General features: G+C 47.5%; 1 protein-coding gene across 1 annotated transcript in view; it reads left to right on the forward strand.

The window, feature by feature from the left end:
• Positions 1 to 13,072, forward strand: part of LOC126204272 (odorant receptor 33b-like) — a 140,101-nt gene that overhangs the window by 51,395 nt on the left and 75,634 nt on the right. Inside the window, exon 3 of the mRNA XM_049938661.1 lies at positions 6,603 to 6,743. Within this exon, the coding sequence (XP_049794618.1) occupies positions 6,603 to 6,743 (141 nt within the window). The remainder of the gene's footprint in view (positions 1 to 6,602; positions 6,744 to 13,072) is intronic.

Genomic DNA, 13,072 nt, shown 5'->3' on the forward strand with positions numbered 1-13,072 from the left:
CGATTACTCGATAAATAGTACAATTCTCAAGGCTGTCAATTCAACTAAGTACCTGGGTGTAAAAATTACGAACAACTTCAGTTGGAAAGACCACATAGATAATATTGTGGGGAAGGCGAGCCAAAGGTTGCGTTTCATTGGCAGGACACTTAGAAGATGCAACAAGTCCACTAAAGAGACAGCTTCCACTACTCTCGTCCGTCCTCTGTTAGAATATTGCTGCGCGGTGTGGGATCCTTACCAGGTGGGATTGACGGAGGACATCGAAAGGGTGCAAAAAAGGGCAGCTCGTTTTGTATTATCACGTAATAGGGGAGAGAGTGTGGCAGATATGATACGTGAATTGGGATGAAAGTTATTAAAGCAAAGACGTTTTTCGTCGCGGCGAGATCTATTTACGAAAATTCAGTCACCAACTTTCTCTTCCGGATGCGAAAATATTTTGTTGAGCCCAACCTACATAGGTAGGAATGATCATCAAAATAAAATAAGAGAAATCAGAGCTCGAACAGAAAGGTTTAGGTGTTCGTTTTTCCCGCGCGCCGTTCGGGAGTGGAATGGTAGAGAGATAGTATGATTGTGGTTCGATGAACCCTCTGCCAAGCACTTAAATGTGAATTGCAGAGTAGTCATGTAGATGTAGATGTAGAAATTTATTTAAAATACTGAAGAAATCCGGACTTGACTTTTTCTTCAATAATAAAACATTCCCGCCATGGAAATAAGAAATAATAATTTTGACCAAATTTAGCTTAATTTAAACGACTCCGTCCAAAGCAGTTATTAAACTCGCAGTTAACACCTCAGAATATTTAAATAAATTCTAAAACAAATGATAGACCATGAATCTTACAAGAATAAATACTCAACGTTTGGAAGGTGCTCCTTAAAATACGAATAGAGGTTTACAATTGCATTTTACACAAACCGCGGCCATAAAATTTCTCATATACAAAGTGAAGATCCAGATAAAAGTGTGTGAGGCGACGGTTCGACTCCCACTCAAACTTAATTATTAATCTACACTCCTGGAAATGGAAAAAAGAACACATTGACGCCGGTGTGTCAGACCCACCATACTTGCTCCGGACACTGCGAGAGGGCTGTACAAGCAATGATCACACGCACGGCACAGCGGACACACCAGGAACCGTGGTGTTGGCCGTCGAATGGCGCTAGCTGCGCAGCATTTGTGCACCGCCGCCGTCAGTGTCACCCAGTTTGCCGTGGCATACGGAGCTCCATCGCAGTCTTTAACACTGGTAGCATGCCGCGACAGCGTGGACGTGAACCGTATGTGCAGTTGACGGACTTTGAGCGAGGGCGTATAGTGGGCATGCGGGAGGCCGGGTGGACGTACCGCCGAATTGCTCAACACGTGGGGCGTGAGGTCTCCACAGTACATCGATGTTGTCGCCAGTGGTCGGCGGAAGGTGCATGTGCCCGTCGACCTGGGACCGGACCGCAGCGACGCACGGATGCACGCCAAGACCGTAGGATCCTACGCAGTGCCGTAGGGGACCGCACCGCCACTTCCCAGCAAATTAGGGACACTGTTGCTCCTGGGGTATCGGCAAGGACCATTCGCAACCGTCTCCATGAAGCTGGGCTACGGTCCCGCACACCGTTAGGCCGTCTTCCGCTCACGCCCCAACATCGTGCAGCCCGCCTCCAGTGGTGTCGCGACAGGCGTGAATGGAGGGACGAATGGAGACGTGTCGTCTTCAGCGATGAGAGTCGCTTCTGCCTTGGTGCCAATGATGGTCGTATGCGTGTTTGGCGCCGTGCAGGTGAGCGCCACAATCAGGACTGCATACGACCGAGGCACACAGGGCCAACACCCGGCATCATGGTGTGGGGAGCGATCTCCTACACTGGCCGTACACCACTGGTGATCGTCGAGGGGACACTGAATAGTGCACGGTACATCCAAACCGTCATCGAACCCATCGTTCTACCATTCCTAGACCGGCAAGGGAACTTGCTGTTCCAACAGGACAATGCACGTCCGCATGTATCCCGTGCCACCCAACGTGCTCTAGAAGGTGTAAGTCTACTACCCTGGCCAGCAAGATCTCCGGATCTGTCCCCCATTGAGCATGTTTGGGACTGGATGAAGCGTCGTCTCACGCGGTCTGCACGTCCAGCACGAACGCTGGTCCAACTGAGGCGCCAGGTGGAAATGGCATGGCAAGCCGTTCCACAGGATTACATCCAGCATCTCTACGATCGTCTCCATGGGAGAATAGCAGCCTGCATTGCTGCGAAAGGTGGATATACACTGTACTAGTGCCGACATTGTGCATGCTCTGTTGCCTGTGTCTATGTGCCTGTGGTTTTGTCAGTGTGATCATGTGATGTATCTGACCCCAGGTATGTGTCAATAAAGTTTCCCCTTCCTGGGACAATGAATTCACGGTGTTCTTATTTCAATTTCCAGGAGTGTATTTCTTTTTTCATCACTGGCCATATTATTTAATTTGTATGACATTTGAGAGGTAATACAATGAAAAAACAAAGTGTATTTGCATGAAGTTTCAATTTATTCTTTCCAAGTCTATATGACAAATACCATCCTGCGTGATGTCGACAGCACATCCGACGTTACTCTCGTGATCTGGCACATTGTGATTTACTATATAACTGACTGTGTATAACGTCGTTCGCATCATTATTTATCGAGATTTGGCTTGTTCTTCCCAAGCCTGTCCCTATTCCTTGAAAAATTAATTACAAATAGTAACTAGTCAAACACATGAAATTCATTACAGTAAATGTGGTTTTTTCGTTATATCATCTCTCAAATGTCATACAAATTAAATAATGTGATGAGTGATGAAAAAATATAGATTAAACAGTAAGTAGAAGCAGGTTTTCAACCGCCACCTCGCCCAAGACCCGTTTGCCATCGGCGAATGATAACCACTTCACCACGATTCCTCATCACCTGTCCCTTCGCAGCAATACATCAGTGACGTAATAGTCGAGTAAAACTTCTCTTACGATTTTCTCGGAATTGCCAGAGTAGTGCACCTTACTACTTGCACAGTATTTTGTTTTAATGGTCTATTAAAGGTGTACAAAGTCTGAAGTAAATCCATGATCCCAACGTAGTGGCCTTCCCGTTGTTAGTGGCAATAGCACTCGCCCAGAATTACTATGCACCTTTTAATAAATGACAACGCCTTCCTACGTACAAGTCATCGTAACATATTACTTGATATTTCACTATATTCCAAATACAGCTTCAGTCTGGAACCGCGCGACCGCTACGGTCGCAGGTTCGAATCCTGCCTCGGGCATCGATGTGTGTGATGTCCTTAAGTTAGTTAGGTTTAAGTAGTTCTAAGTTCTAGGGGACTGATGACCTCAGAGCCATTTGAACCATTGATACGAGAACAGAGATGGAAGATGAATTAGTAGATCATATAATTACGTTATAGTGTAGTTTCTACAGAGTAACTACACTCCTGGAAATTGAAATAAGAACACCGTGAATTCATTGTACCAGGAAGGGGAAACTTTATTGACACATTCCTGTGGTCAGATACATCACATGATCACACTGACAGAACCACAGGCACATAGACACAGGCAACAGAGCATGCACAATGTCGGCACTAGTACAGTGTATATCCACCTTTCGCAGCAATGCAGGCTGCTATTCTCCCATGGAGACGATCGTAGAGATGCTGGATGTAGTCCTGTGGAACGGCTTGCCATGCCATTTCCACCTGGCGCCTCAGTTGGACCAGCGTTCGTGCTGGACGTGCAGACCGCGTGAGACGACGCTTCATCCAGTCCCAAACATGCTCAATGGGGGACAGATCCGGAGATCTTGCTGGCCAGGGTAGTTGACTTACACCTTCTAGAGCACGTTGGGTGGCACGGGATACATGCGGACGTGCATTGTCCTGTTGGAACAGCAAGTTCCCTTGCCGGTCTAGGAATGGTAGAACGATGGGTTCGATGACGGTTTGGATGTACCGTGCACTATTCAGTGTCCCCTCGACGATCACCAGTGGTGTACGGCCAGTGTAGGAGATCGCTCCCCACACCATGATGCCGGGTGTTGGCCCTGTGTGCCTCGGTCGTATGCAGTCTTGATTGTGGCGCTCACCTGCACGGCGCCAAACACGCATACGACCATCATTGGCACCAAGGCAGAAGCGACTCTCATCGCTGAAGACGACACGTCTCCATTCGTCCCTCCATTCACGCCTGTCGCGATACCACTGGAGGCGGGCTGCACGATGTTGGGGCGTGAGCGGAAGACGGCCTAACGGTATGCGGGACCGTAGCCCAGCTTCATGGAGACGGTTGCGAATGGTCCTCGCCGATACCCCAGGAGCAACAGTGTCCCTAATTTGCTGGGAAGTGGCGGTGCGGTCCCCTGCGTAGGATCCTACGGTCTTGGCGTGCATCCGTGCGTCGCTGCGGTCCGGTCCCAGGTCGACGGGCACGTGCACCTTCCGCCGACCACTGGCGACAACATCGATGTACTGTGGAGACCTCACGCCCCACGTGTTGAGCAGTTCGGCGGTACGTCCACCCAGCCTCCCGCATGCCCACTATACGCCCTCGCTCAAAGTCCGTCAACTGCACATACGGTTCACGTCCACGCTGTCGCAGCATGCTACCAGTGTTAAAGACTGCGATGGAGCTCCGTATGCCACGGCAAACTGGCTGACACTGACGGCGGCGGTGCACAAATGCTGCGCAGCTAGCGCCATTCGACGGCCAACACCGCGGGTCCTGGTGTGTCCGCTGTGCCGTGCGTGTGATCATTGCTTGTACAGCCCTCTCGCAGTGTCCGGAGCAAGTATGGTGGGTCTGACACACCGGTGTCAATGTGTTCTTTTTTCCATTTCCAGGAGTGTATTACTGAAATTGAAATTTGCCAACAAACTTGCTGAGATATATCATCTACCATATGGCTTCAATAAAGATAAAACGATATCCGGTAAAAACATGGTATGAAAGGCCAGTCCACTAGGTCCTTGTGGGTTCCGAAGGAATAACGATGGCATGAGCGAAGAGGTTTAATAAAGAGCGTGTTAATAAGTTTTGATAAAAATGAGGAAATACTAGTTGAACGTATGTTTACTGTCCACCAAATACACTGAAGCGCCAAAGAAACTGGTAAAGGCACGCGTATTCATATACAGGGATGTGTAAACAGGTAGAATACAGCGCTGCGATCGGCAAAGCCCATATCAGACAACAATAGTCTGGTGTGGCGCGTTAGGTTACTGCTGCTACAATGGCAGGTTATTAGGATTTAATGACTTTGAATGTGGTGATAGTCGGCGCACGAGCAATGGGACACAGCATCCCCGAGATAGTGATGAAGTGAGGATTGTCCATCATGAGTGAACCTTGAATATCAGAAGCCCGGTGAAACATCAAATCTCCGACATCGCTGCGGCCGGAAAAAGGTCCTGCATGAACGTGACCAACAACGAGTTAAAACAATCTTTCAACGTGACACAAGTGCAACCCATCTGTACAGTACTGCATATTTCAGTGCTGGGCAATCAACAAGTGTCAGCGTGGGAACAATTCAACGAAATATCATCGATGTGGGCTTTCGGAGCCGAAAGCCCACTCGTGTACCCTTGATGACTGCACGACACAAAACTTTACGAGTCGCATGGGCCCGTCAACAACGACATTGGATTGTTGACGACTGGAAACATGTTGCCTGGCTGGACGAGCCTCGTTTTAAATTGTATCGAACCGATGAAGGTGTACAGGTATGGAGATAACCTCATGAGAACATGGGCCCTGCAGGCCAGCAGGGAACTTTTAAGCTGGTGGTGGCTCTGTAATGGTGTGGGGCGTATGCATTTTGAGTGATATGGAACCATTGATATGTCTACATACGATTCTGATAGGTGACACGTACGTAACGATTCTGTCTGATCACCTGCATCCATTCACGCCCATTGTGCATTCCGACGGACTCGGGCAATTCCAGCAGCACAATGCGACACAGCAAATGTCCAGAATTGCTACAGAGTGGCTCCAGAAGCACTCTTCGGACTTAAACACTTGTGCTGGCCACCAAACTCTTCAGACATGAACATTATTCAGCATATTTGGCATGCCTTGCTACGTGCTGTTCAGAAGAGATTTTCACTCCGTCGTACAGCCCTGCAGAATTCATAGTGTCAGTTCCCTCCAGCACTGCTCCAGACATTAGTCGACTCTACGTGCTCGCGGGGGTTCTACACGATATTAGGCAGGTGAAACAGCTTCATTGTAAACTTGGCCTATAGTGGGCACGGATTAGGAACGTCTTAATCGTTCCGGAGGTACAGACCCAGAAAAGATTGAAAACCCAATCTGAAATAAAAATTTTGTATTTATGTGGAAACTGGTTGAGAGCATATGTTATTTGAATTACCCTATCAAGTATAGCAATTCTCGCTTAAAGGGCACCACTTGAGGAACTTTATCCCACAAGTGCTGTTATGCAATGTAAACGACATAACAACATCGTATTAGTGGCATGGACTCGAACTTCATGGAGATAGAAGCCTCGCAGGCGGGCCGTGGTAGACAAGGTGGCTGAAGCCAGCCCTGCTGTAACTTTTCAGGTGCTGTCCTTCTCCCTGGACGGCGCGCGCATCACCTCTCTGCTGCAGCTGCTGGCGGAATGCCGAGGCCGCTTCCCTGACAGGTGTGGACGTCGCTCCCAGCACCACGCCACGGCTGTCCGGCTACACCGCTTCCTGAAGGTACAATCGCCGATCACCTTTTGTACAGCGAACGTACGGCAATCTTTCTCTCTCCACTCGCCGCCGCCTGCACTTCGTGACTGGCTGAAGTCCTCCCGTCTGGCTGAAGGCCTCCCGTCGGGTAGACTGTTCGCCTGGTGCAAGTCTTTCGATTTGACGCCACTTCGGCGACTTGCGCGTCGATGGGGATGAAATAATGATGGTTAGGACAACACTCAGTTCCTGAGCGGAGAAAATCTCCGACCCAGCCGGGAATCGAACCCGGGCCCTTAGGATTGACATTCTGTCGCGCTGACCACTCAGCTACCGTGGGCGGACGCTGGCTGAAGTAATATCACGTGTCACTTCCGACCGCATCGGGTGCACGTGTCACATGAGTAACATGCAACGCGTTATGTACATCCAGAAGTTTCCACTGAAGTAATGCAGAATAACGTGTGGTCCAGCTTTGGAACGCAAGCGGCAGCTGTTCTATGTGGGAAGGATTCGTTAAGTTCTTGGTAGGTTTCTGGAGGTGTCACCACAAGTCCAAGCACAGGTCACAGATTCCCCGTAAAGAACGGGCTTGTGGTTCGTGAACTCTGAGCTTCGCCCCATACTGTCTCCCATGCGTTCCATTGAGTTTAGATCAGGTGAATTTGGTGGCCAATACATCAACGTGAGTTCAATATCATGCTTCTCAAACCACTGTAGTACGATTCTAGCTTTATGACATGGACATTTATGCCGCTAGAAGATCCTTTCGCCACTGGAGAAACCATCAGGTATGAAAGGATGAAGATGTTCCATAATAATATACACGTAAACCACAGGTGTCATGGTTCATCGGATTACTACGCCGAGTCCCATGGAAATGCCTCCATAGCACAACACTTCCTTCAGTGGCTCGCGTCCGAGGCGCGGTGCATGTTTCGTACCCGGACACGACGATCGGCCTCTTGTCACCAAAAAAGTGCTTTAGTAACCACTGATCCACGGTACAATCTTCAAGATCTCGATTACTTCCACAGGTCGAATGGAAGTCCAGGTGAATCACCTGCCCATTCCCATTAAAGTGACCACCTGTCGAAACCTTGACTAACTACAGTTTGCACCTCGGACTGCTGGAGGTTGAGTTCCATAGTCAGCTGCGCTGGGTCTCCCGGCTGAAGATCCACGGCGCACAGAGCCCGATCGAGTTGGTTCCACAGATTCTCGATTGCGTACAAAATCCAGGGAGTCTAGTGGCCATAAACCCATACCTAGAGCCCTTCGAAACATGCACGTAAAGTCAACTGTGTGACACTTTGCATTACCCTGTTGGTAGATGTCTTCGTACCAAGGAGAAACAGACAGCACGTAGAGGAGAACGTGGTCCGCCAGGATAGATGCATAATTTTCTTGCTCCATTGTGCCTTCCATAATGACAATATCGCCCAGGGAATATATTTACGTATGTTTACAGGGGAGGATATTCATCCGCCAGATAATTGTTAAAACTCCTGGTGAACCTTCAGCTGTCCTTTAGTTTGCACAATTCGCTTCTCTACTAGTTACGGTCAAATGAGCATTGTCAAGCATAAGCTGGCATGAACGGGCTGGAAGGTTATACCATAATAAGAGTAATTTGCTCCTTTGAGCTCACCCAGGTAGAAAAAAAATTTTTACAATGTATGACAAGCTGTTGTTGTGAACTTTGCTTCTTCACGAAATCTACTGTACGCAACTATTATTGTAAAAAAGAAAATTCTACTATAGTGGGCTCAAAAGAGCAAATTAATCTTATTATGGTCTAACTTTCCAGTCGTTCATGCCAGCTTAGGCTTGATAACGTTCATTTGACCGAAACTAGTAGCGAAGCGAATTGTGCACCACGAATTTTAACACCCAGCGAATGCCACGAAAACATTATCCGGACCATTATACTTCCTCCGCCGGCCTGGACTCTTCCGATTGTTGTTGCAGGGTGTTTGCTTTCAGAAGTTTGGCGCCGTACGCACAAACGGCCATGTGACAGGGCCATCCAGTCACCGCTCAGTGGACGTTCATTTTCCTGTAAATTCCGGCCATCGTCTCCGAGGTACAGTAGTTAGCAGGGGCGCACGAACCAGGCACCCACTGCAGAGACCCATACACAGAAATGTTCGCTGAACAGTCATTGAGGAGACACTGTTGGTAGCCTCTTGGTTCATCTTGGCAGTCAGTTGCTCAATAAATGCTCCCCAGTTCACCCCTGAATATCTCCGCGGCTGGCCTTCACCTCCGTCATCTACGGAGATAATAGCCTATGTGTGGTTACAAGACGCCACAGGGATCAGTACCATGTGAAGAACTAACATTTTAATCTTCCTGAGTACTTTTTTTTTCAAAATTTATTTAATTCGCTCTAAAGGTGCTACACCAATCGGAATATTTTACACTAAATGCGCTTCACCATATGACAAAGGTAACGAATCGTAACAGTGACGAACAGAAGGCGCCGGTACTACCTCCACGGCTAGTGATCACAGGTGAAGTAATCACGAGGCATGCCATTTCATATCTGAAATGCTGGTACATTAATAACCGATGAAACAACCAGAATGTTGAATACAAACATGTGACTGTGGTAGCACTGTGCTTTACAGGTGCGAGATATTAGTTTTGCAGGAGTTCAATGCCTGTAGCACTTGGTTGGTCAATGCATGGTCGGTTAATGATGGTTGTGGATGACGCTGTAGTTGTCGTCCGATGATGTTCCGTATGTGCTCGCCTGGAGACAGATCTGGTGATCGAGCAGGACAAGGCAACGTATCGACGCTCTGCGGACCACGTTGGCTTACAACAGTGATGTGTGAGCGAGAGTTATCCTGTTGGAAAACACCGCCTGGAATACTTTTCATGAATGGCAGCACAACAGGTCGAATTACCAGACTGGCATATGAATTTTCAGTCAGGGTGCGTGGGGAAACCACGAGAGTACTCTTGCTCTCATACGAAATCGCATCCCTGACCATAGCTACAGGTGTAGGTCCAGTGCGTCTAACTCGGGGACAGGTGGCTTGCACGCCCTCAACTGGCCTCCATAGAACCAACACGCGGCTATCACTGGCACCAATGCGGGATCATCTTTCATCAGAAAACACAAGGGACCTCCACCCTGGCTTTCAGTGTGCTCTCATTAGGCACCACTGAAGTTGCAACTGGCGGTGGTTTGGGGTCAGTAGAATGCCCGCTGTCCTTGAAGTAACCGATTTGTAACAGTTCGTTGTGTCACTGTGGAGCCAAATGCTGCTCAAATTACTGCTGAATTTGCAATCCGACGCTTACCGAGCGGGGTAGCGCAGCGGTTAGCACACTGCACGACGGTTCAAACCAGCGTCCAGCCATCCTGCCGAGATGTCTCCTTCGAAAGGGCATGACCGCTTCCCTTCCCCATCCTTTCCTAATCCGAGATTGTGCTCTGTCTACATCTACATCTACATCCATACTCCGCAAGCCACCTGACGGTGTGTGGCGGGGGGTACACTGAGTACCTCTATCGGTTTTCCCTTCTATTCCAGTCTCGTATTGTTCGTGGAAAGAAGGATTGTCGGTATGCTTCTGTGTGGGCTCTAATCTCTCTGATTTTATCCTCATGGTCTCTTCGCGAGATATACGTAGGAGGGAGCAATATACTGCTTGACTCTTCGGTGAAGGTATGTTCTCGAAACTTTAACAAAAGCCCGTACCGAGCTACTGAGCGTCTCTCCTGCAGAGTCTTCCACTTGAGTTTATCTATCATCTCCGTAACGCTTTCGCGATTACTAAATGATCCCGTAACGAAGCGCGCCTCTCTCCGTTGGATCTTCTCTATCTCCTCTATCAACCCTATCTGGTACGGATCCCACACTGCTGAGCAGTATTCAAGCAGTGGGCGAACAAGCGTACTGTAACCTACTTCCTTTGTTTTCGGATTGCATTTCCTTAGGATTCTTCCAATGAATCTCAATCTGGCATCTGCTTTACCGACGATCAACTTTATATGATCATTCCATTTTAAATCACTCCTTATGCGTACTCCCAGATAATTTATGGAATTAACTACCTCCAGTTGCTGACCTGCTATTTTGTAGCTAAATGATAAGGGATCTATCTTTCTATGTATTCGCAGCACATTACACTTGTCTACATTAAGATTGAATTGCCATTCCCTGCACCATGCGTCAATTCGCTGCAGATCCTCCTGCATTTCAGTACAATTTTCCATTGTTACAATCTCTCGATACACCACAGCATCATCTGCAAAAAGCCTCAGTGAACTTCCGATGTCATCCCCAAGGTCATTTATGTATATTGTGAACAGCAACGTTCCTATGACACTCCCCTGCGGCACACCCGTAATCACTCCCACTTCGGAAGACTTCTCTCCATTGAGAATGACATGCTGCGTTCTGTTATATAGGAACTCTTCAATCCAATCACACAATTGGTCTGATAGTCCATATGCTCTTACTTTGTTCATTAAACGACTGTGGGGAACTGTATCGAACGCCCTGCGGAAGTCAAGAAACACGGCATCCGCCTGGGAACCCGTGTCTATGGACCTCTGAGTCTCGTGGACGAATAGCGCGAGCTGGGTTTCACACGACCATCTTTTTCGAAACCCATGCTGATTCCTACAGAGTAGATTTCTAGTCTCCAGAAAAGTCATTATACTCGAACATAATACGTGTTCCAAAATTCTACAACTGATCGACGTTAGAGATATAGGTCTATAGTTCTTCACATCTGTTCGGCGTCCCTTCTTGAAAACGGGGATGACCTGTGCCCTTTTCCAATCCTTTGGAACGCTACGCTTTTCTAGAGACCTGCGGTACACCGCTGCAAGAAGGGGGGCAAGTTCCTTCGCGTACTCTGTGTGAAATTGAACTGGTATCCCATCAGCTCCAGCGACCTTTCCTCTTTTGAGCGATTTTAATTGTTTCTCTATCCATCTGTCGTCTATTTCGATATCTACCATTTTGTCATCTGTGCTACAATCTAGAGAAGGAACTACACTGCAGTCTTTCTCTGTGAAACAGCTTTGGAAAAAGACATTTAGTATTTCGGCCTTTAGTCTGTCATCCTCTGTTTCAGTACCATTTTGGTCACAGAGTGTCTGGACATTTTGTTTTGATCCACCTACCGCTTTGACATAAGACCAAAATTTCTTAGGATTTTCTGCCAAGTGAATACATAGAAATTTACTGTCGAATTCATTGAACGCTTCTCGCATAGCCCTCCTCACACTACATTTCGCTTCGCGTAATTTTTGTTTGTCTGCAAGGCTTTGCCTATGTTTATGTTTGCTGTGAAGTTCCCTTTGCTTCCGCAGCAGTTTTCAAACTCGGTTGTTGTACCACGGTGGCTCTTTTCCATCTCTTACGATCTTGCTTGGCACATACTCATCTAACGCATATTGTACGATGGTTTTTAACTTTGTCCACTGATCCTCAACACTATCTGTACTTGAGACAAAACTTTTGTGTTGAGCCGTCAGGTACTCTGTAATCTGCTTTTTGTCACTTTTGCTAAACAGAAAAATCTTCCTACCTTTTTTAATATTTCTATTTACGGCTGCAATCATCGATGCAGTAACCGCTTTATGATTGCTGATTCCCTGTTCTCCGTTAACTGTTTCAAATAGTTCGGGTCTGTTTGTCACCAGAAGGTCTAATATGTTATCGCCACGAGTCGGTTCTCTGTTTAACTGCTCAAGGTAGTTTTCAGATAAAGCACTTAAAAAAATTCACTGGATTCTTTGTCCCTGCCACCCGTTATGAACGTTTGAGTCTCCCAGTCTATATCCGGCAAATTAAAATCTCCACCCAGAACTATAACATGGTGGGGAAATCTACTCGAAATATTTTCCAAATTATCCTTCAGGTGCTCAGCGACAACAGCTGCCGAGCCAGGGGGGCTATAGAGACATCCAGTTATCATATCTGAGCCTGCTTTAACCGTGACCTTCACCCATATTACTTCACATTTCGGATCTCCGTTAATTTCCTTCGATACTATTGCACTTCTTATCGCTATAAACACGCCTCCCCCTTCACTGTCCAGCCTGTCTCTGCGGTATGCGTTCCAGTCTGAGTTTAGGATTTCATTACTGTTTACGTCTGGTTTCAGCCAATTTTCTGTCCCTAGTACTATATGGGCGTTGTGACCGTTTATTAATGAGAGCAGTTCTGGGACCTTTCTATTGACACTCCTGCAGTTTACTATTAGCACATTAATATTGTTATTCCCTGTTGCATTTTGCCTACTCTGATGATCTCCTTGTCGACGGGACGCTAAACACTAATCTCCTCCTCCATCGAGCGAGGTGCTGCAGTGGTTAGCACACT

The sequence above is a fragment of the Schistocerca nitens genome, chromosome 9, assembly GCF_023898315.1.
Source record: "Schistocerca nitens isolate TAMUIC-IGC-003100 chromosome 9, iqSchNite1.1, whole genome shotgun sequence".
NCBI classification, from domain to species: domain Eukaryota; kingdom Metazoa; phylum Arthropoda; class Insecta; order Orthoptera; family Acrididae; genus Schistocerca; species Schistocerca nitens.